We start from the raw sequence: 24,796 nt of genomic DNA, 5'->3' as shown, positions 1-24,796 counted from the left end.
TTATCTATTGTTACTATCACATCATACGCTTAAATCCCATTTGACCTGTTCAGTTTTAAAATGATGGTTTTGAATTTTCTGTATGATAAACAGATACTGTTGATACAAAATACAATTCACTCTGAGGTTTGTTTGAAAATCTTACTGGGTACTTTGTTGTTGATAATGTGGATCAAATCTTAGAGCACCTCAGCAGTTCAAATCTACCCAAGTCTTGAACTAATCACATTTTTTGTCCTAGCTGAGAGCGAAATGTAAAAAGTGTTTCTGGAAGTCTTTAATAATAATTAAGGTCAATGTTGAGAGAGTGTGTGTGTTACCTGTCTGTTGTTCAAGTTTTGCATGGCCAGCCCCGGGTTGCCTTGTCCCAGACCTTGCCCAGAAAGGCTACTGTTGGTCATTGGGAGCTTCAGGCCGGGGGAAGGCAGAAATGGTGATGGGGGGGCATCATCTGACATAACACCATCCTGGATGGGAACAAAAATAAATGGTTGACAAAGAAATAAAAAAAAAAAAAAAAAAAATCATTATCCAGTATTTATAACAAAACACACCTAAGTCAAAATCTGTATCTGTAAATCTGTATAGACAGCAGAGCAGGAAGTACTGAACCATAAAAATTCTGACTGTTGTATAACCTTTGCGGCACGACAGATGTTTGGAAAAGGCCCAGAAGGTGAGTTGGTTTCATTCTGTCTTACCTTGTCAAGGAACGTGTTGCGGTCGGAGGGGTCTTTGGAGAGTGCTGAGGGACGGCACAACAGGGGCTTGTTCATGCCGTTGCTGTAATCAGTCATGCCCATACCCCTCTTGTCCAGGTCTGTCTTCTTCTCCAACAGTGCACCTGTGAGCAGAGATGAGTGAGGTTAATTCCTTTAAATGGTTTAACATGTTTACAGTATTTTATCTCACTTTGGACTAAAAAGAGACAACACAAACACAATGACATATTTTGTACACAAATGTTAGTAGTTTACTTACTCATGGCTTGGTCGAGATTCATGTTGTTGCTCTTCAAGGCCTCCTCAGCAGGGTCTCTCTGTAACATGAGGATAACACAAGCCAATCAGTGACCATTAAGTTAAATATTATTGCAGACAAAGGCCAAATTACTCTCTTTCAAACCTTTTTAAGGGGCTGTATTAATTATTAGATGGTTAATGTCATTTCTCCAATGATAAGACATGATACGATGTACATTTTCATGTGTAGAACACTGCGCAGGAGATTTTACACTCATTTTTCTTTTCTAATTAAAAATATTGAAAGAGAGGTATATAAACACCCTAGATTCCAAAGTTTTAATTAAAAGATTTACCAGATAGACAGTTTGTTAGTGCTACGTGTCACTGTCACAACTATTCTCTAAATATAATGCCTCCATACCGGAAAGCCCATGTCGGTGAGCTGTTTGATGAGTCGATTCATGATCCACATCTCATCTGGCTTGTTGACAATTTTCCCCTGCTGAAGAAAAAGCAAAATAAAAAAAAAAACATTTGATTTTATTTTTAATTAAAATGATCACTCCATTGACTTCTGCTTGTATATTAACATGAAAGTTGAGTTTGTTTTCTGACCTTGATTGGGGCCTTCTTGGGTCCATTGCCCCAGGAGTTGCAAGAAGAGCTGCTTTCCTGGGAGGTGGGGCTGTTCCACATGTCACCATCCTCAGGGTCCCACTGGCTAGTAGACATTCCCATATCCTCGCCGCCATTTCCCCAGCCATCTTGCATAGGTTTGGGGCCTGAGAAACAAAAATTGAAAATAAGTAAAATGCTGAAAGATCATGACAACAAGACACATTTTTGGTTGTGTTCCTGTCACTGTATTTTAGTATCAGTTCAATAGTTTACATGCACAATGAGAATACACAAGACAAGCCATTTAAGAGGATGAGCATGGGTAATTCCTGATCTGACCACTTGGTGCCACTGTTGCCATTTGCTGCATTTCACCTAAACCTCCCTCTATCATTTTCGATATTTCAAACCAACAGCCCAAATAACCAAGGAGTACTGAGGCGTGGAATTGCTTTAATCTGGGCTATACTCCAGAAGCACAAAAAACCCTGCAGAATTCAGAAAGAAACTTCCTTTTTCTCTTTCCCTAACTTAAGTGAGGTTAAGCACAAATATAGGGAGTTGCTAACAATCAGTGTTTTACAGTAGGTGCAGTCCCACTGGACACCAGAATCTCAAATGCGTTAAAGGTCAAGGTGATAATGGTGCTCACAGGGTTAGGTGGGGAAGTGGATTTACAGGGCACTTATCTCACAAAAGACCACTAATCAGCATCAGGAAACTGAGATTCCAGGAGATTGTATAGTATTTGGTATTGTATGGACTTGTCCTGCACACAGAGACTACCTACCAACACTTTGTCAGTTTGCTGTGGTTGCAAGGCAGTCAAAGTGGGTGCATGAGTGTATGTGATCAACAAAAGATAACCATTGTCCAGCACCTTGCTAATGCCCCTTAAGGCAAATTTGTGATATCAAGCTACATTAGTAAAAATTGACCTGACTTTGCATAGTGTTTCCCCGTTGTTATGATCATGCAGCCATACAAATATCAATCATGTCTGGGTGTTACCTGGCTTGCAGGGTGCAGAACCTGGTGGTCCATTGTGCCTTCCATAGGGTCCAGAGGGCTCATGGCCACCCTCTGCCCATCCTCCCATTCCTCCAGAGGGCTTGCCCCAGGCAGAGGTACCATTGTCTACAGCTGATGTTGGAGCTGCTGGCTCTCCCCAAGCAGGCTCTGACTTGGGTTGAACACTAGGAAGCTCTCCCCAACCTTGAAGAAAGAGGTGAAGTGGAAAAATAAAAAAGTGCACAGCAGTAAAATGTTCACCCACTGGTTACTTTAGTTATTTGTAGTACTTAACAATAGAGAAATACTTCAAGCTATGAAGAATTTGACGAAAAGACATGTCACTGTAAAACGGTAGTCATGCTTTGTGGTCAGCAAAATGCAAATGGACAACAGCAGGGGGCAATGTTCTCATTTACAATCGAAGGGAGAGTAGAATGTTAGGTATTAACACTGCACACTATGTATATATGGCTGGCCTTTGTCTCCACTAAGACTTATTTGAACTGACTGTTGAACTACTTTTGGCTTACTGTGTAGGGCTTTTTTTAATGCATGACTAAGAGGAGACCCTCAATATCTCTGAGACTATCTTCCTGATAATTAAAGTAACGAAAGTTTTTAAGTGATCAATTTTGGAATGAAGTATTAGTTTCCTGCAAAGCATATTTCAATAGATGAGGTATTTTTGTGTGTGTATGAGTGAGAAAAAAAGGAGCATTTTCTATCACCATAATCATTATTATGAGTGGCTCCTATGCTTAAAACTATTTAAAAAAAAACATACTTATGCTTTACTCAAATTTTACAACATTTTAGTGAAAAATAGAATTTGGTGTTTTCAACACAACTGAACAAGTATAATGTATCTTCAGATAACATTTGTTGTGATTTGGCACTTTATAAATAAAGATTTTTGTTAATGTGTTACCTGGGTTGGCGTGGGGAGGTCTTGCCTGGGGACCCACACCTGGATGTGAGGTGCCATTGTTTGGTGACCCATTGTTGTTTCCATGGTGTTGCAAGTGAGTTGGAGGTTGACCATGATGGGGATGGTGGTGCATGTGGTGAGTGTGATGGTGATTGTTGTTGCCAGGGCCGACTGAGTGATTGTTGTTGTTATTGTTAGGGATAATCACTCCACCATTCTTAGTGGCAGGTGGGCCGCCATTGCCTGGGTTATTGTTAGGATTGTTGCGATCCCACATGTTGACAGACTTGCCGGCATTGGGATCACCCCAGGTGGATGTTCCATCGTCAATCTCCATCTTTCTACGGATGGAGGGAGGGGAGGGCTCTTCCCAGCCAGTGGGCTCCATGCTCTGGTCCGCTTTACTGTTATTGCCCCAGCTAGATGTGCTCTGCTTTACAGAACCAGGACCACCCCATGAACCAATGCTGCCACCTCCTCCACTGCCAGTACTGCTGCTGCTGCTTTCTTGAGGCTTGTTAGAGCCCCAGCCTCCTTGTACTGGGCCGTTGGCACGTGTGCTTTCCCCCCAGCTGCAATTATTCACCGTAGGAGAAGGTTTACCCCAGGTGCCACTTCTATTTCCTTCTCTGGGGCTATCCTTCCATCCGCTATTTCCTCCATTCCCTCTGCTATTTCCTCCATTCCCTCCTTCTCCTTCCCACATGCTGCTGGAGGACCCATTGTTCTTGACCTCTGCCTCTCCCCACTCCCCTGTGCTAGAACCATTGGATCCACCTTTACTGTTGCCCCAACCATGGGAACTTTTGGGGGCCTCTCCCCAGTTAGTAGGCTGACTTTTTGTCTGGCCATCATCCCAGTTGGGGGATTTATCCTCAGAACCCCAGTTTGGTGTGCCTCCACCTCTAGAACCATTGGCAGGCATAGCATCTCCCCATCCACTCCCAGTGCCATTCTGGGCTTTGCTGACAGATTGGGGGGGGGCCCACCCTGATCCAGACTGGACTTGCTGAGGGGGAGGGGGTCCCCAGTTGGAAGATGATGATCCTTCACTGTCATTTCTTCCTCCAGACCCCGGCCTTTGATTGGGACCAATGTTAGGATTGATGCTGCCTCCATTGGTAGATACGGGCCCACCATTAGAGCTGGAGCCTCCTAAGGTGTCTGAACTGCTGTTGCTCTTTCCATTATTAGACTTGGCTTCTTCCATCTCCCATACAGTGTGCTGGCGGATGGGGGTTTGTCCCCAACCTGAATTACTTAGCACCTTAGGATCCAAGTCTTGCCGTGGTACAACAGGGGAATAATCCATGCTGGAGGACCTATCTTTGTGGTGAGATTGACCTTCACTGCTGTCCCCACTACCCTCACTTGCGGGGGCTGTTCCAGTCTGCATGCCCCAAGAGCTATGCTGCTGCTCTTGGCCTGACCCAGAACTACCAGCATCAACTGAGTCCCAGCCTTTGGATGTATCTCCGCCAGCAGAGGATTTCCCCCAATCACCCCAGCCACCGCTTCCACTACTCCCACCACCACTGCCTTGGCGGCCCCAGGCTGAATGGCCTCCAGAGGGGGTTGACTCCCAGCCTGAGTCCTTGGGGGAGTCAGCTGCCTTAGTTTCTCCACTTCCCCATACAGAGCTGCCTGTTGTGTCCCCATTAAGCTGGGATGTTTCAGTGGGTGATTGGCCTCCCCAGCCAGTCATCCCATGGATAGGGCTCATAGGCTCCTGAGCTTGCTGCTGTTGTTTAGTGTGGTTTGGCCCATCAGTGTTAAGGTTAGCAGGTTCCATATTGAAGGACAAGCTTGTATTGGTAGAAGGGTGCTGTTGATCATTTTCATTAGCACTTATCATACTGACCCAACCGCCCCCCCCCATTATCTGCACTTCCAAGGCTCATGTTTCCATTGCCATTAATACCTGGTGGGAGGGATTGGGAGTTTGACATCCCATTGGATCCAACACCACCACCACCCTCATGGCCCAGGACAGGCCAAGCTGATGGATTGGCATTGGGATTGAGGTTCAAGTTAAAATTGGGAGAGCCCCAACTATTGGACCCTCCAACTCGGCCGCCATTTACACCATCTTGTTTCCCATCTGTGCCCCAGCCTCTATTACCAGCTAATGCGTTGACTGACCCAGGTCCCGTCATCATATTATTGTTAGCTTTGAGGGAGGGATAGTGGGCCTGCTGGCCTGCTGCACCTGTGGCCATACTCATATAACTACTACAACTGGTGGTAGTGACAGCACTGGTGTCTTGGTTAGAGAGAGCTGAGCCCAAGGGGCATTCTGGTGCTGCAGGGTGGCTGGGGTCACTACTGCGACTGATTGAAGGCCAAGATTCTGTGTCACTTCCGTCAATAATCACTTTGTCCCAGCTATTGGCACTGGAGGGGCTGTCAACTGGCAAAGAGGTGCTCCAAAGAGAGGTTTCATACTGGGCAATAGGGCCACTCTGGAGGGATATGTCTAAAGAGAAAAATAGAGAGAGAAAAGAAAAGTTGAGACAAAGGGGAACGTAGGAACACATGATTCACATCTTGATTAATGGGAGGAAACAAGGGATGGGGTGGAGAGAAAAGAACCCTATTAGGTTAGACTAAAAGACATCATGTATAAAAACCCTTGTTAGTCCCCTGGACCCATTCTATCTTCTTGGTTGGTTAATGCTAGCTATCAGACTTGGAAGGATGAGCCGGTCACACACTTGCATGTACCACAGTCCAACACATAATCAGAATGCACAGTCAAGCGTGCTACATGTCATATCAGCTATTGCACATCCATACATTCTTGCCCTGGTGCAGTCAGCCAAACAGACATGGGGAGATGGAGCCCTTGCTTCCCTTCCTTTATCCACTTTACTTTCATCCGCTTTTTTTCCTCACTTTTTTCCTTGACTTCCTTTTCTCACTTTTTTTAAGACTTGTTCCTCTTACTTTGTTGTCTTGTCCTGGCACTTAGTTCCTTCTTGCTCTCCATCTACCATTATTTATAACCCCTCCTCTTGCCCCTTTCTCTTTTGCCCATGTCCCATCTCTCCCTTTCTGCCCCTCTCCTCATTCCCTCACACCCTGTAATTCCTCCCTCTCTTCCCTCTGCTCTCCTCTAATACCCAGCAGTGAGAGGCCCATCAGTCTCCATCGTGGCTTCACTAGCCGGGGCTGTGAAGGGAAACCCAAGTGGAACGCCGCTCATTTATTGGAATGAAACCAGGACTGCTTCTCATCCATCACTCCCTACGCTCCGCCAGCCTTACTCCTCCTCCAACTGCACTGCACTAAGAACCACAAAACACTTCCTCCTGGCTTGTGGTAATGTGTGTGCGCTGACTTTTCCCTACCTGCATATATTTAATTCTGGACACCTGAGTATGCATTTGATTGTTCATCCAGATCTATTTTTATAAAAATCTGTGTATAAAGGACTGAATGTTACCCTTTTCTTGCTATTTACGGGCCTATAAACGTAATCTAAAAATTCAGCACCACATTACAAAAAAAAGTCCATCCCCAACAACTCTCTAATCAGCAGTGTACTGCAGACAAGCAATTTCATTAGTCGCAAAAGCATCCCTTCAGAGGGGGAACTAATAATAGACTGATTTGATGCTGTAAAGGGGTAATCAATCAGTGGGAGGCAGCTAATCGATGATCTTATTAATGCTAGTGGGTGAATGCAGGGAGGCTATCGATCCAGCATGCAAACATCCTAACCACTAGCCCAGCCTCATGTAATAGGCTAAAAGCCAATGGGAACTGCATCTGATCTCACAAGGGGGAAGGAGAATGTGTGAGAAATAAATCAAGTAACTTGTGGAAGAGATTACAAAAAGAAATTGCCATTTTGAAACAGCTAAATGTGTAAATTAAAGACAGAAATCTGAATTTCTCTAACATTCAGTAAAAGTTGATGTTAAAATGACAAAAGAGGAAATAATGTTAAAGCAGGTGCAGTACTATGTATTTTAATGGGTACATGGCATTTTTAATGAAAACACATGCTGGATAACTTTGAAAAGTGGATTTAGTGCATTAAATATCAATAGCAGATTAGGCAGTCATTTTCTATACACATTAGATGCCCAAGATGAAAATAATATTCTGTCAAACCTACTCAGCTGCTGTAAATATGGCTCAATGACCTCTAATTCTAACACTCAGGCTGTATTAGTAAAATATTTAATTTGTTTGTTAATTGAGCTACTTACCCTCTATTACTCTGCCTTTAGTTTCGATTAGATTGTTTCAGAGACCGATATTAGTAATCAATTACAAGATAGACATCAAGTGGTCAAAACAATCCCATAAAGATGGGGGAAAAGTCAATTTTTCTTAAGTGTGTAGATACAAACCCACAGGCACAAATACTGAATGATATGTGGCTTCAAGATACTTTGCAACACACCACAGAGTGGCTGTGGATGCAATTTTCGCCTAAACACACTTATCTCAACTCTCCAGGCACTCTTATCACACAGGGTCGACAGACTGATGACACACTCACACACACAGACACACACAGACACACACACAATTCTTTTTGCAATCAGTTGAATTAGAAAAATAAATACAAATATAACAACTGCATAGTAAAGAGATCACTTACAACCAGATTTATTGGTAATGTGTCACTACTATTTGCTGTAACTAGTAGAGTATCTAGTTACAGGTATCTAAAATGACTTGTTACTTGTTACTGTGGGTCAAATAGTTGACAACCACATGAGATCCTGCAACTCGTTAGCTCAGTGGTTGCACCTGCGTCAGCACAGTAGCATCCTGTGAGAGAGGATATTGCTTGCAGTAATGTCATCACACACAATAGCTGATCATCAGGGCTATAGCCTCCCCTACTGTAAATACAAGGACTATCTTTTACTCCTCAAGGTAAAAGACAAGAATGATAGTGAGCTGTGGTCTTTGTCCACTGCTAGGACTAGTAATTCTAATCCCAAAAAAGCACCTAACCAAACAGCACGCATCTGCTAAGTTAGTTGCCAGACCAAGGAGGAGCCACTTTATCCAAAAAACAGAGACTTTTTTTTTTTTATTTTTTGTTATTTTAAATAACCGCCAGCTTCACAATCTGTATGCCATGTATGAGTAAACAGACTGTTGTCAAGGCATGTTGTTGAGAACATGCTTCTTGTATCAGTCTACTGCTTTCAGAGAACTAAGTAGCAAAATGCTGGTGAGACGAGAAGTAGGGTACATTATAATAAGAACATTAAAACAAAATGACCTGACTTGAGGTGCACCAGAGTGTCTAAACATCCATGCAGGGATAAGATGCTGCACATATTATATGGCCAGCTGCCCAATCATATCATACAATCTTCACACCACCAATTCACTGAATCTACAGGGAAATTAAGTCACATTTTGGACCTTCTGTTAATGCAATATGTCCCTTAGTTTGTCTTACTGTGCACATTTGAAAAAACAAGAGTGGGCCAAAATGTAACATAATGAGCTCAACAATAAGAGTTTTAATTGACTAGATGGGGTTATACAGCATAGGTCTTATTCTGTTTTGTCCACTTCTATATAATGTTTGTGTGTGAATTTGTAGACGAGTGCCAAACAGCCTCTTCTTTTCTTTCACCTCGACATGTACCCATTGTTCCCCTTTCAACTCCCCCACCAGGCATTCCAACAGAAAGGTCTCACTGGTTCTTGGCAAAGACAAGATTTGGCAGGAGGGAGACGGAGGCAAGCTGAATATGCAAAACAATGAAAAGGGGACAATTATTTCTATCCACCATTTGCAATCATGTGTCAGTAATGTGGGGCTGCTTTCATTCTGGTAGCAATTAGGAGGGCAGTCACTGATTACGCTCTGTGAATGAAAAGGGTCAAAAAAATAAAAAAATATGAGGCCCCTCTTTGGCTCCTCATGCCTCCAACCGGGGGCAAGGCTGCCTTTTGATTGCATGTATGTGCAAGTCTTTGAGAGGAAATAAAGCTGGAGTACAGGAAAACATAACAGAAGATTCTCTATTGATGTGCACACCAATAGTGCCTGAGCTACACATAATAACATTAAACAACAGCACCAACAACCTGAGACTGTGATGCCAGCTTGCTAGAGTTGAAGCAGAAATAAGCAAGAGATGAGCTTTTGATAATAAGACTAACTGCCATCATAGAAATGGGCAGGTAGCCAAGAATTAAATGCGACACCTCCCCTCTGAATGAAAGGCAGGGTGATCGAAAGGGAGAGGGAGGGAGAGTGGAGGAAAGACTTGGGGGAGGGGTTGGTACTTGCAGTGTCTAGGGAAGAGAAAGGGAGATGGTGAAAGAGGGAGCATTGCCAGACTAAGAAAGATGGCATAGCAATAAATGGACTCTTTGGTTTGACAGCGAGCTGAAGACTGTGCGTAGTTTTCACAGCTCACTGTAGGGCGACATAAGACCAGAACCAGAGCAGGAGGGAGCATTTAGTAGTCTTTTGTCCCCAAATAGAGCCTCTCCATCTCTCTTTGAGGGGGGCTTTAAGCCCACTCGGATCAAAGATGGCATGTACTTGTTTTTCCGGAAGCACAGAAGAAAAGAAAGTCTACGGGAATGGTCACAGGAGGTTTTAAAAAGCTCATCATTCATGTCTGTTTACCTCTGCTGAGAGGAGAGAAAATAGAAGAGCGAGGCCATGGTGACTTCTTCAGTTTCCCTGACAGAGACCGGATTAATGAAGCCACTAGGGGGTTCTCTCACTTCTGTGTGTATGAGTGTGACACAGCCTGAACACATGGGGCAATCTACACCTTCTTGGCTTCATTAAAACCAAGAAGTGCTGTGATAATATGGTTTAAATAACACAAATTCCTATGATCTAAGTAGTATTTATTTTCACGTTCTTCATACTGTTTTTATAGACTTCCATGCAATGCTTATTTAGAAACAGATCTTAAACACAACAGTTTTTGCTCTATTTATTTTAAATAATTAATCTCTGTTTCCTTTACAAACTAAGCATTTAACTTTAGTGAGATCCACTTTAAAGATGTGATTGCCATACCTGCATATCAAACGAGCCTAAATGAAAGGGCCAAGTGTTCGGACAGCACCCAGCAGAGTGCCTTCTGGCTACATGCTCTGTCTGGGTGTCTAGCAAACAGCTGTTGGGCTGCAGTTCCCACAGTCTTAAGAGACCCTTACTTCAGCACCTGCTACTGGGAAGATTGTCTGGAGGGCTGCTGGCTGCTCTGGACCACTTAATGGTCCCCAGTCAGCTGGAAAGACGTGGATGGTGGGTGCAACAGAGGGAGGGAGGGGGATACGGGGGGGTCTCTGTCTGGTTTTGGGGACAATGTAATGGGGTCTTGTGAGCAGAGGCTACATAGGAGTGGTGTGAATGCACTTGAACTAAGAGGGGGTTGCCTTTCAGACTTTAGGGTTGCGTGAGTGTAGACGGTCTGTTGGAATTTTTAATATGGCCTCTAAATGAAATCAGCATTCATTTTTGAGCCAAATGTGTGCAATGGAAAGCAAAAAAGTATGTAATTTGCATTTAACCTCATGAGGAAATCTACCCAGCACTGCTGGCTTATAAACTAAAATGTGTGTGTGCGCGCGTGGGTTTTTTTTTCCCCTTTAAACTCTGAGCCAGATGGCCTGCAAGGCAGACACAGATCTGAGGGGACACAACTAGGTCAGACTTGTGTGTTTTTACTGCTGCACAGCACATCTATGTGCATATGTTTGCATGTGCACTAAAGTGTTTCAGTATCTAACCGAAGGAACAATCACATCATCACATCCCTCTAGGCCACCATAACCTTACCAGTGAGGTCAGGAATGTGTCCTCAAAACAGAGTTCATCTCTTACTTACAGTTACTAGGAGGAATAATACTTTGCTTTGTACTTGCAAGAAGGAAACAAAACACACAGACAAAGTAAAATAAGCTATAAAATATTTCTGCCTATGATAATGATGTTTAGTTCCTTCCTGGATTACAAACATAAATGCATGTACTGTTTTTATGTGGTTGAGTTCACTACAAAACTTGCTTGAGCTACAGATGTGCCGTCTGCCAAATATATAAATAATGCATAACCGAGGTGTTCTTAAAAAAAATAAGACCACTGAAGAAGAATATGGTTCAATAGTGATCTGAGTAAATTTAAAAATTAGTTCTTCTCAAGGTCTTCCACTAGAAAAAAATGTGAGTTTTTATATAAATAAAGCATATGTCTGTCAGAGTTAATTTACCTTTAATGCCCACACTCCAAATTATGTATTCCACAGTCATTGCAAACACAGGGCTACTAGCTTGAGGCAACTGGCTGAGCAGTGAGGAAAAAACAGGTTGTGAAAGGGAAGTCCTCTGAAAAAGAATGAGAGGAGAAGGGGATAGAAAGCCAGCCAACAGCTAACTTTGCCACAGGCTGTGTTGTACCAGGAGGCCCCTGGGAAAACCAGGAGGGGTAAAAGGCCAAACATGAAAACCAATGCAGCACTGGGACAATAATAAGGACATTATAGGTTAATACACTCAACCCGAGGAGCTTATCATGTCTCAAGCCAAAAGAAGAAATATATTCTTTTAAACCTAACAGCTTAGAGGTATTGCTTCTCTTGGGTGAGTTAAGCCTGCAGCCAAATTTAGATATCATCCCACAGCTGAAGAAACTCTGCACCAAACAGCTGCTCACAGAGGAAATTACACATAAGAAAGTGGAAGTGATATCATTCTTGATTTGATTAATTATCTGCAAATATTATTTACAAAATGCTCAGGGGTGCGTCTTGAACAGCCCCAAAAAAATACAGTGCAAGCCTATGATTGGTAAATGAGCAAAAATCACAAAAGATATGATCTTACTGACAGGCTGTGATGGCTTTGCATTTTTGTTTGATGTTCTGATGGGTCGATGTGGCTCAAGTACAGACAGACTAGGACCAGTTGCCACTGTGATGCAGGTCTTTAACTTTGCTGCCTAGCTAGCCATACACCTCAACTGCTGCAAATTTGTTTACTGCATGCCCGGTGCTCTCCAAGCTAATGTTGAGTTGGTAATAAAAGGCAGCACTGAGCAGCAACAGAGCGATGATGAAATGTGAAGGAAGAAGAGAGAGACAGCGGAGAGGAACCAAACAAAGATGAAAACACACTTGTGCTAGTTCTGCTTAATATCGTGTCCTATGTTGCAGAGAGAATATCCTGCATCTCATACAGTATTTCTTCCAACTATAGTATTTTTAACAAGATCTGTTTCTGTGGTTCTGATTGTTCTATGTGCAGGAAAAAGACAAATACCAAAGGATAAGCAAAACGAATTGTTTAGGGAAGCACAAAGCGGAAATACTGCTAAACTATAATATGTTGAGTACACATGTGAAGAGAATAAATATCCATGAACCAAGAAATACGGCTATATTAATCAACAGATTCCTTGCATAGAAATACAAATAGAAGCTGCTGTGCAATGAGTACCCCGAGGCATTTTCTGTATAAGTGATCTTGAGGGCCACCAGTGAGTTCATTAAAAAGCTACCTCTGGCTACAGTGGTCTGAGAGAGTGTGTGTGTGTGAGTACATGAGTACATGTGTGAGTACATGTGTGAGGTCCTGTGAGCTGAGTAAAGAGCATAGAGACTCTTCAACAACTGCACAATGTTCTTCTAGCTTAAGCTAAAAGAACAACACAAGATATTTCCAAGGTTGAGGAGGATTTTTTGGGTTAATATTGCCAGCGTTAAATGCGACATAAGCTTACTTTGGAAACCAGCTTTTAGCAATCAGAAGGCTTTTGGAAAGCCAGAGCAAAAGAGGGGAAAGCCACGGGGAAGCCATCTCCCAGCAGTTTGGAAACACGTCTAAAATTTTAATTGTTTCATTGTTGTTGCTAATTTGCCCATCCGCATAGTTTTGAAGCTGTAACTCATCATTTTTACACTGACAGGAATAGAAGGTGTGCTGTTGAACTACAATTTTAATCACTGTAATTTAGGGCATCCACAAAGCAGTGAATCTGTCAATGCCTCTTTGCATACCACTCTATCAGTGCCAAGCCATCTGAATACAAACCAAACATGAAACTAAATGAAGTCCTGAGGAACCTATTTAGAATTCTAAGCATGTTACAAGTCACTCACAAATTTTGGAATATCAGTAGACTAGAATTGAAGGATTAAGTTTCTCAGCTAATCAAGCAAACTGCAGAACATGCAGCCAAAATACAGCCAACATGCAAAATAAAAAGAGTAAGGATGAAATTTTTTGCACGTAGCCACCAAAAAGAATTAATTTTTCAACTGTTTGGAAACAAACCTTGGTGGCGTTTGCCTGCAGTGGACGCAGCAGAATTTGGGGAGGTTCTGGTAGTTGTAGAAGAAGAAGAAGAGGAAGATGATGAGGGCGAGGAGGAGAAGGAAGAGGTGGAGGAGGAGAGGGTGAGAGCGCAGAGGGCTCCTGCAGGCAGTGGCTGGCCTCTCTTCAGTAGCTGCTTGTGCTCCTGCTGGCGGAAGCGCGGGGGCACCTCTCTGGGCGGGTAGCGAGCACTGGCAGAGGACAACTGGCACTGCTGCTGAGGGGGAGTCTGAGTCGGGAGTTGGCTACTGGAGGAGGCACGCTTGCCATTGCCAGAAGAAGAGGAGAAGGAGGAGGAGGAGGAGGAGTATAGGGGCAGCGTAGGGCTGGCGGGGTGAAGGTGGTGGGGTGGGCCGAGACTGGGCTTAGTGGGAGCAGGCTCTGGCACTGGATGGACACACAGGCACACCCACATAGAAAGACACATGCAGGGAGCAAGGTATTAATGACTGGGTTAGCTTATTATTCGTCCTTCATATAGCAGAATTTCTTCTGGGATGTGGGTCGAGAAGCCTCTAAACGAAAGGTTTAGAGAAGCATTGGTGTAGTTAAACCCCTTTCTGATTGTTATAATATAACTATTGTGTGTAACGGCACATTAAAAAAACGCTTTGGAATCAACAGGAGAATAGTAAATGAAATAAAAACTCAAATAACTGGGGCAGAAATCTTTAAAGAATGAGCAGTAAACACCATCATGCAGCCCCCGTCCATTTAAATTGATGTACTTTATTGTATGAGCAGTTCTCAGAAGGTGTTAATAATTGCATGTCTATCCGTCTGCATAGTATGTCGCAGTGTGGTATCCCTTTAACTTAATTGCCTCATGCAACCTTTTGTTGAACATATGTTACTGGCCCAGATGTACTCTACGAAAAGGTCATATTTTTTTCTGCTGACTGAACATGGACACACACAAACACATGGAGACAACTCCTTTCCTCTTCATTACACTCCATTCCACAAACGCATCCACACACACACGCACGTACGCACGCACGCACGCACGCACGCACGCACGCACGCACGCACGCACGCACGCACATGCACAAACACCTTTCCCTGCTGTTTTTGGCCTCAGCCTGACCCTTTCCCTATGGTTGCAGTGACCAGCCAGCCGTCTAATTGAGTGTTAGCCTGAAAGGTTTATTAGCAGGACCTGGACAGCTAGCGACCCGACAGATTGGCTTGGCTAAAGTTTTCTCTCCAGGGTGCTCAAAGCCGGTAATAAAAAAATACTGACCCAAAACACTGAATAATACTCTTCGGGAAGGTAAATAGGCTGCTGGTGTGATTGTGTAGCTGTATGCACTTATGGCTGTGAATTCAGTAGAGATTGGAGCCAAACCTCACTGGTATAGTAATACTCAACCTGGTGCACAAAAATAGCTGCTCACATACTGGTTGCCAATAGCTAATGGCCTCAGAGCTGCCATAAATGACAGTTTCTTGTGGCACGGGAAAAACACGATGAACAGAGTTGATGTTGTTTTTCTTTACAGTCCCTTGATGCATATGGCCAAACTACACAACAGCTGAGACTGAGACTGAGAGAGAGGGAGAGAGGGAGAGAGGGAGAGAGGGAGAGAGAGAGAGAGAGAGAGAGAGAGAGAGAGAGAGAGAGAGAGAGAGAGAGAGAGAGAGAGAGAGAGAGAGAGAGAGAGAGAGAGAGAGAATTAATGGGTAAAAGATGGCACAGAAGTAATTGGATCTTAAAGCTTCCAACTGACCAGTGTGAGAATCTGAACTTTTCCTGGACTGCAGTGCTGGAAATCAAACACACAGTGACACACACTTTCTCACACACAAACACACATACATGGGGGGGCAAAGCTGCTGCACCGGAGGTTAAAGTAAATTCAGAGCACAGAGGTATTCACTGTGCCTGCCAAGAGCTGGTCTGAAAGCACAGCTAAAAACAGAGGCTCTCTCAGTGAGCCCAACACTAATCTAGATGACTGCCTACCTGCTGACACAAAGACACAGCAGTAGCATGAAGGAAAAATTGAATTCATAGTTTCTGTATATCTAACTATGTCCATCACACAAAAGATTGACAAGTTTCTAAGAAACATAATTAATACAATACTCATGTACAAGATAAAAAAAAACCTTTTATAGTTGTTTGATTCCCTTTCACAAATTAAATTTCGCCCCAAAACTTATGCAGAGAGGGAGACCGATGGAGGGAGATGGAGAAAGAGAGAGAGAGAGTGGGCCTGCCCCCTCCAGCAGTATCTGGCTGGCTGTTGGCTTTGAACTGCAGCTGGTGACGCACATTTCTGATTAAATTCAGCTCAGCCCGCTTCACACTGTCCTGACCAATCAGACAGCAGGATGGCGAAAACATGCTGCCCTGCCCCCTTTCTTCTCCAGGCTCCCCATCAGTGGGTTGCTCCCAAACCCCACTACTCTCTCTCTTCCTTTCTCTTTTGCTCACTCTCTTATTCTGTGTCTACCTGTCTCTTAGCCTGGTACTCAACATGTTATTCACCCCCAAGGCCTTTACTCATCTTGTGTTTTTGACTCATTTCTACCCTCCCTTGTTTTTATTTCCCTGTTCTTAGCCCTTCATCTCCCCACTCCAAATCCCTGCCATCAACCAACCTACATATGCTTTCATTTCTTCCACATCTTTCAACTGCAACCAGTCTTAGCTGATGCATATAGTTTTTGGCTCCTATCTACTATACTTTCCACCTGCTATATGGTTTACCTAAAGACTGTTATGAAATAATTTATTAAGACACCCTGTAACCTTTTAAAACTAAAGGTATGTACCAGAGAGCAATTTTTTTGCAAGCAGGAATATTTGTGTGCAGAATTTATTCAGCTATAAGCACATGCTAACAGTTGCTGGACCCCGAGCAACTTCTTTTTTTGGGGGGGGGCTTAAATGATGGCTTATGCAGCCATGTCTTGGAAAACAGAAGAGAAAGTTGGCTGTATTACCTAACCATTTTCCTGCAATAACACCCATAGGGAGGAAATATTTAGCAGTGGACCTGCTTATTCCAGGGTTTCTGGCCTTCTGCCTCTTTTAATCTCCCCCACTTCTGTGATTCTGACAACCATCACAGTTGCACAAAAGTTTTCTACAAAGACATTTTTATTATGTGTTACTCATCTAGACTGGCATCTCACACACACATACACGCACGCGCTGAAGGAACTTCCTGAGTTTCTGGGACATCTTAGTTCCCAGAAAAATTTGATCAAAAGACACATATGGATGTTACTCAGCCAGCTCACTGTTTATATCTGCTGTCAGTCTGGCACAGGGAGCAGATGAGCCCAGGAGACAGACACATGAGTCCCTTAGCTCATGCCTGATACACACCCTGCCTTGTACAGCCTGTGTTTGTGTTGCTGTAGTAACAAGGGTGTATACAAGCTGCAACTCCTTTTTGTTGCAGATGAACATGTCTTATTTCTTCCACACTAACAATGACATATCTGTCTTAAATAACCATGGCAAATTCAAATCACTTTGTCACACACCTGTTCCAATAACATCATGCTATGGTTGCGAAGGAGGTAGTGTTGAGTTATTTCTTATGAGAATGCTTTTATAACACCCTCCAGCTGGGAATGCAACCATCTACAGTGTAATCTGAGTATTATAGTGAGAATTTATGTTCTCCTTAGAAAGAAGGGATGTGTACACACAGACGTAACCGCACACATGAGACAGCAAGAGCACCAAAAGGCGAAAAGAACAGCATGTGTAAGAGACACAGCTCCCCTCTGATCTGAGAAAAATTAAATACTTTCACTGAGACATATCTTTTATTTGGGGGAGGAGCAATCTTTCCTTAATCCATGGTGAATGAGTAAGAGATTTAGGAGAGGTGGGGGGTGAGCTTAATAGAGAAGACTCTGAGGGGAAAAAGGAAAAAAAGTGGGGAAATCCCTATGATGCGAGTGTGTCTGTAAAAGATTAAATGAGGAAAGTGAAAAGCATGCTGGTTACACTTTCTTCCAGTGAAAGGCAATGAACTCCACTCATTAAATCAGTGAGGTTTCAAGTTTATTGAACTAAACGGAATGAATAGCAGCTTTGCAGAAACAGGGTTTAGATGCTTATTAAGCAGATGATATTTTGGTATATGACTTCTAATTGGCAGCTTGAGAAATGTATCATATGCTGTCAAATCTGTAGGCCATGATTTTTTAAAGTAGATTACTGACTGTATTTCTTGATGACCTGATACAGCTGCTTTTTAAATGGATGAATCAGGAGGGATATTTTGTACCCTAAGCACCAGAGAAGATGACCAACTGCATTTGACATAACTTTCTAGAAATAAGGAGAAACTAAAACATAACACAGACGGGAAAAAGATAGGAAAGTGAGACATTTAAAAATCAACATGTATAATCATCTACATTTGGTAGCAAATACTACAGAAACACCAGTACAAGTGAGAGTTGTGTCATGTGTTGGTGACCTTAGTGCCTGTAATTGATGCTGAAAGGGATAGCCAATTAAATAAGCATTTGTATCAAGTGCACTGTAAATTCCATTAAACCCTCCAGCTGAGGCGCGCTCTGTAACCTCGCACCAAACTTTTAATTACAGCACTTCTACACACTAAATGGTTAATTACACACACAATGAAAGAGAGCGAGAGACTGAGCGACTGCTTAAGAAAAGGCAGCAAGTCAGCATAGATAAAGGGGAAAAAAAGGATGGCAAAGGGGAATACACAAAGGAATCAGATATGGAGTAAGAAAGCCATAAAATAGGCAAAGGGTAGGGGATCATTGTAAAGAACTGTGATTGGTTCCCTGAGCTTAATGCCAGGCAGAGCAGGTTCCCGCATCCCTTCTGTATATTGTCTGCAGAGCCACTTTATTATGCATGTGTCTACAGAAGGGGGAGGGACAGACACAACACACGGGCATCTGCTAAACACAATGCTGCACGTCTTAATCCAATAAGAGCAGAGAGGTACGTAAGGTAAGGAATAAAGCTTGTGTTTAAGTGAGTTACATCTGTGTTAAGCAATTTAACACATGCTCCTTGTGCTTTTGTTAATAGGGGTACTATGGTGTGTATCTTTTTTTTTCCCTTATGAAAACAATATGAAATCGAGTGGTTAGATGGATGGATGAAGTGCACATGCTGAAAATAAGAGTGTGAACTGAGTTCATGACCTCTTCTGTTTCACATCTCTCAGTTCCTTCCGCAAACTCCCTGCCTTAGCAGATTTTGGCTCCTTACTCATTCAATGAGCACTCAGACTGCTTCCCTTTTCGTGGGAGAAGTTAGTCACTACACTGCTCGACACTTTTGATCTACATTCCACAAAACCAACATCAGAACAGGTGAAAAGAACTCTTTCACCTGTTGAAATTACAGGAAATCCTTGTGGCTAGATATTCTAAATATAAGTTTACTGTGAAGGGAGATAGTGATATTAATAGAGGCTTAATACATTTAGTAAAATAATTCTTGATATTAAGCCTTTAAATAAAAAATGCTAGCGAGGTATTTTGCAATTGTGCTAAACATGTTATATTCCTGATGCTGGATCAGCATGGGCACAGATAAATAAGAACTAGTTGTGTTACACACCAAGAGGACCTTAACGTCACAGAAGGCAGATGTATGTGCATATGTTTATGCACAAAAGGGAAGGTCAAGTGGGTGTGTCTCGTAAAGGTCCCATCTGCCAGTATAAGTGGAGAAACACAGAAAACCCCTCACACGTTCACAATATAAAGGCAGAAATTCTCACCCCTCACCCTTCCTATATGGACTGTTACTATAGAGACCGACAGTTGCCTAATGCACCACCTTTTGCCTCTTGTGACCCCTGTGCCTCTTGTGACCTCTTCCCATACCACGCCTCCTCTAACCTCTCTCTCCTAAATCAGTGCCCCTCACCCCCTCTCAATGCCAGGGCTCCTTTCTCTCACTCTGCAGGCTTAGCTGTGTCTCTCCTGGCAGTCAGGGTTATGACAGAGTCCTTCAGAGAAACCCCTCTTGGCGTTTTAGCCCTTGAAGCAGATAATTCACAGGATCACCCCAACCACAACTGAGGTCAGTGCCTGAGGGTGGCAAACACCTGAGGACTAATATATTTCAAATCTGATGGATGCACAGCTTGGTTGAGGGTATCTAAACTTTTTTGGATTGAATCCAAATAAGAAAAGTAGTCTCATCCTACTCAAAGCTGCTGGGTCATTGGAGCAAAGGACATAAGTTGCATTTCAATCCAAGAGTTCCGGTGTCTTTTAGCTCCCAGAACTACTTTACCCTGAACAAAAAGGTTCCTCTGCCCCCATTGTTGTCTGCGTTTCGACTGCGGGCTGAAGTCCCAGGTAGATTGTGCAAATCAGGCCAGTGACATATGAAGGAAAAAATTATATTAAATAATATTTTGAAATCTTAATAAATAACTAAACTAGCATGCATTCCCAGGAACTCCCTTTGTGTTTCAACAACTGTGTAAACTCCACAAATACCGTTACGTTCAGCTGAAAGTCCCAGGACCTTTGAAAAGTACTACCCCCAGTATGGGCTTTTCAGGGGGAGATTAACTACCCCTGAACAAAATTTAGACCCTGGTTCCTCCGGTCCAAATGAATGTAGTTCAGGGGTAAAGTCCCTAGTTCTGGGGTAAAGTTCCTGCGGTTGAAAAACGTCCATACTATGAAATAGGAAAAGGAGTCACAACCTCAATGTGACGTTCTCTTGCCGAGGTTTTGCGTGTCCTTGAACTTTAAAAAAAAATAAGAGAAAAATAATCTCATCAAGCCATATTTAACAAACAGACTGCTATGCTAATCTTGAAAAGTCTACTGTGGTCTATCTGCTTGATTTGATAATGGCCTGAAGGGAGAGCGAAAGGAGCCCCTCATGCGTGCATAAAGACAGCCTTTGAACCTTACAGACACACGTATATATGTGAACACCGTGTCCTCAAAGCACAGGCTGAGCTGTCATTCATATCAGTTCAGCTACATCCTATTAATCTGCCTGATATGTGACATGAAGCAGCTCGCTGTTGGAGGGGGAGGAGATGATGGGGGAGGGGCAAAAGGCACAGAACAGGCTCGCTTGTCAGCAGCTTGCGAGTGATCTTGCAACAAGAATACACAGAGAGGAAAGCATTGTTTGAGTTTGTGCACCCCATGTTTCCTTTCTCTCTGCCCGTCTCCCCCTGCTCCAATACTTGATATGCATGTGGGGTGAGCACATGGAGGGGTAGAGGGAAAACAATTATGCTTGGCAGTCATAAATCCACAGTACGTAATTCACAAGCTATTCACTATTAATTCACTGAGTGTTTATAAACGTGGTTCAGAGAAGAGAAAAGCAGCCTGAATGCTAAAGTAAATTAGCCACTAATTAGATTGTGATTCATGAAATTCCCTTTCAAAAGTGTTGACGCAATTAATAGCATGTGAAATTGCAAATTAATCCAATACAGAATTATACGACGCACTTATGTTTATGTTCGTTGCTTGCCACTTTGAAAAATATAATGCTGTTATAAGCGTGGTGACTCCGTGTTAATATGTTTTATCCTCAGATGTGGTCGGCGGTGATGAGCGTATCTAGGGTGAAATGAAATAAGGCAGGAGAAAATGCGTGGGTGAGGAGGAGAGTGAGGGACGGGGCAGTGACAGGCGTACATTTATTCTCAAACCTCTCAGCGGTAAAAAGTGCAAAAGCAGCAAAACTGGAGATAGTAGATTATTTTTTTATTCCTGGGGTGTCAGAACACGGCGGGAGCAATGTTGTATTACTTATGGCTCTCTGTGTCTGTGTGCCATCACCTGTTTCATGAATTGCTCAGGCATTGTTTTCTCATAACTTGTGTTTGAGTGTGTGTTTGTGTGTCCATGCTAAGCTGAGTATAGTATTGTCTTTATTGTTTTACAATTTCACAAAGTAGGCTTTTAATCTACTCACAGAGAATACATTGAGTATCTCCAGGTATGACTATCTGTGAGGAATGTGTTCGTCTTTTACTTCATCTTGAAACACTGCAGGTAACAGATATGTTCACTAGCTGTGCACTGGTCCATGTGTGTGTGTGTGTGTGTATGTGTGTATCTTGGCATGTGCATGCTTTTGTAGAGGTAGCTATGTATGTGAACTTGTCCTGCTGACTGATTGTGATTGCAGTGGTGGCAGAGATTGTGATGAAGCTGCATGTGTGCTCGGGTGAATAATCAGCATCCCTCTGAGGTAATGGGGACCAGGAGGCAGGGAGGGAGGGCCCTGCATCAGAGGTCCAGCCTGTATGTTTGTGTGGGGGGAGGGGGGCAGAGGGACAATGCCTCCTGGAACCCTGCGTTCATTGAAGCTCCATGCCTAATGGGGGGCAGAGAAGTTAATTCTACTGCACCGCAGCTTTATCTCATTTTCATACATATGAACGCGCCAGGCCGAGATCGATTACCACAAACAAATTGAAATGCCTGGGACCTAGGAGGCCTGCAGAGATGCAGAGAGGGAAAAGACGATGAGGATGGGGGAGGTGGTGTGAATGTGTATGTGTCTACCAATTTCTGATAGTGTATAAGGAAGGCAGAATTCACTGATATGGATGGAAAGACACAAATCACTACTGCATACTGATTTTCTCCCTCGCGCATATACACAGACCTCTATTATTTAGTGTCACACATTAAAACCCAGCTCATTCCAGTGGGTGCCACCTTCCTTTTAAACGATATTGCAGATGGGAGGTTATGAGCAAACTCACAGAGGTCCGGATGGCTCACTGAACGATTAGTCTTCCAACAGACCGCTTTCTCCATACTTTCTTTCTGCATGACAACCCACTACTTACACAATCAGAACCTCGTTCTATGTGTCTTTCTATCTCTATCTCTCATTAAACATACCATAAAATAAATGTCCATGTCATTAGTCCTCTTTTATATTAGCACCTTCATTGACTTCCACGATCATTTTTGGCACTCGTCTACCAGAACCCGCTGCTTCATTACTTTTTTTTTCTCCTATTCCTGTCTTCATTTTTGCTGTAATCTGGCCTGCAAACGCCCTGTTCCATTTCCTCCTTCTACCCCTCCTTTTCCTTCTTAGTTGGGCCCCTGCCCACGGGCCTCTTTTACATGAAGAGTTTTCCATTTTCAGTCTGACTGTCATTTTTCATGATATTTTCTTGCCAATAACAGTAGGTACAGCCAACACAGACATTAAGCACTGTGTTCTGTGATACACTTTCCATTGTTTTGCCTGTAATCTACCACATTGGATTTGATATGTTACAGTCTATTAGATTAAATTCTACTTTTGACAAATACAGAGCATCAGTAACTCCTGCATCTTACTTAACACTGACACACTGTTGAGCAAAAAATTATTCTCAAATTCTCATATTAAACTGTTCAGCACCTGCATCATTAGTCTGTGGTTGTAAAGACACCCTCCATGTGTGAATGTCTATTTGTAAAAAGGACTTAAGATGTATACAAACTTTGAATGAAGAGTAATAAGTCTGGGGAGGTGTGCCCATCTAAGGCACACAAACAATTATTTAAATCAGAAGCAGCTAGCTTGTGCAGAGGCTTTGAAACCTAGTTAATAGGCCAAGCTCCCAGTGAGGGTTGTGGAACAGCGAGGAACAGGCAGGGTAATTAAATAGACAGGTTAGAGTTCAAGGCAAGCTGTGGTGACCTTTGTTAAAGCCTAACAGTAACACCCAGATGGTCAAGCGGCTGCTCAAACTGGGGGGAGGGCACAGACACAGGCGCTGAGGGTTTAGAAGAAGCCACCTACAGCATTCAGTACATATGAAACACCTATTTCAAACATTTTGCATTGATTTCATCATCTCAAAATGTAAACAACAGAGCAGATCCTGAGCTGCCCTCACTGAAAAGACAGCAAAGCAGGATGCAAGGCTTGATAATTAGCACTGGCCAGCTTGCATGTCTTGCATCATTAGCACACAAACCAAAGAATTTCTAGCACAAGCAGTCACTGGGAGCAACAGAGGCAGCACTAGGGATTCTGCAAACACTTGTAATTAATCTAAAGGTAATGTTGAGGCTTTACACAGATAAAGACTATTTTATCATCCAGCAAGAAGAACACCAAGGGCACATGAGGACAATATTCTTTCAGTCGCACTCTCCCTGCATTACAACTGAAGTTCATGCCTTCCTTTTATTTCACTCCTCATCTCCCTGCCTTCTTTACCCCAATCTCCCCTCCCCCCACCCTCCACACACTCACTGCGCTGTCTGGGTGCCCTCACGCTTCACTGCCTGCTGCTGCGGGCATACTAGGCGTCACTTTGCATCACCCTGTATTAGACTCCACTGTATTTGCTCTGCTCTGTCTGTGTGTGTGTGTGTGTGTGTGTGTGTGTGTGTGTGTGTGTGTGTGTGTGTGTGTGTGTGTGTGTGTGTGTGTGTGTGTGTGTGTGTGTGTGTGTGTGTGTGTGTGTGTGTGTGCGCATGTGTGTGCGTGTGTGTGCATGTGTGTGTCTGTGTCTGTGAAGCAGAGAGTCAAATGGCACAATTGTGCATGCATGTGCAAACTGTGTGTCCATCTGTGGACATAAACGCTTGATTCTGGGTGTGTATAATGCATGTGTAATGTGTATGTGTGTGAGTTGGTCCTTAAATGGGTCAGATTGTTTTAATCAGAGCTTATACATGTACATCAGCAGCTGGAATGTGGTTTTAAATAATTAGGTGAAAGTGTGGTTGTCTTTTACTTGAACATGACACTCACCTTTGGGTTTCTGATCAGCAGCCTGCAGGCAAAAGAGAGGGATGATTTTAATACACTGAAGGTGACATTCAACAGTCATTTATAACTGCAGATAAATCAAGAGTGTTATGACAAAACCTAGATCTTCATTTAATGAGGATGGGATAGTGTGACTGAGTAGGATGATTCACCAACACAAACCACTCATCACGTTTTCCACTCAGCTAAACAAGTCAGAAG

At 43.1% G+C, this 24,796-nt stretch overlaps 1 protein-coding gene across 1 annotated transcript in view; it reads right to left on the bottom strand.

Moving 5' to 3' along the window:
- Positions 1–24,796, bottom strand: part of tnrc6c2 (trinucleotide repeat containing adaptor 6C2) — a 54,213-nt gene that overhangs the window by 16,854 nt on the left and 12,563 nt on the right. Inside the window, 10 exon segments of the mRNA XM_034688400.1 lie at positions 321–467; positions 702–844; positions 982–1,039; positions 1,387–1,464; positions 1,581–1,747; positions 2,595–2,798; positions 3,526–5,401; positions 5,403–6,001; positions 13,810–14,235; positions 24,578–24,599. Coding sequence (XP_034544291.1) covers positions 321–467; positions 702–844; positions 982–1,039; positions 1,387–1,464; positions 1,581–1,747; positions 2,595–2,798; positions 3,526–5,401; positions 5,403–6,001; positions 13,810–14,235; positions 24,578–24,599 — 3,720 coding nt within the window.

Source organism: Notolabrus celidotus, chromosome 7 (assembly GCF_009762535.1).
Source record: "Notolabrus celidotus isolate fNotCel1 chromosome 7, fNotCel1.pri, whole genome shotgun sequence".
In the NCBI taxonomy this organism is placed as follows: domain Eukaryota; kingdom Metazoa; phylum Chordata; class Actinopteri; order Labriformes; family Labridae; genus Notolabrus; species Notolabrus celidotus.
Note: the sequence above shows the minus strand (reverse complement) of the source record. Positions and strands in the feature narration are given on the sequence as shown.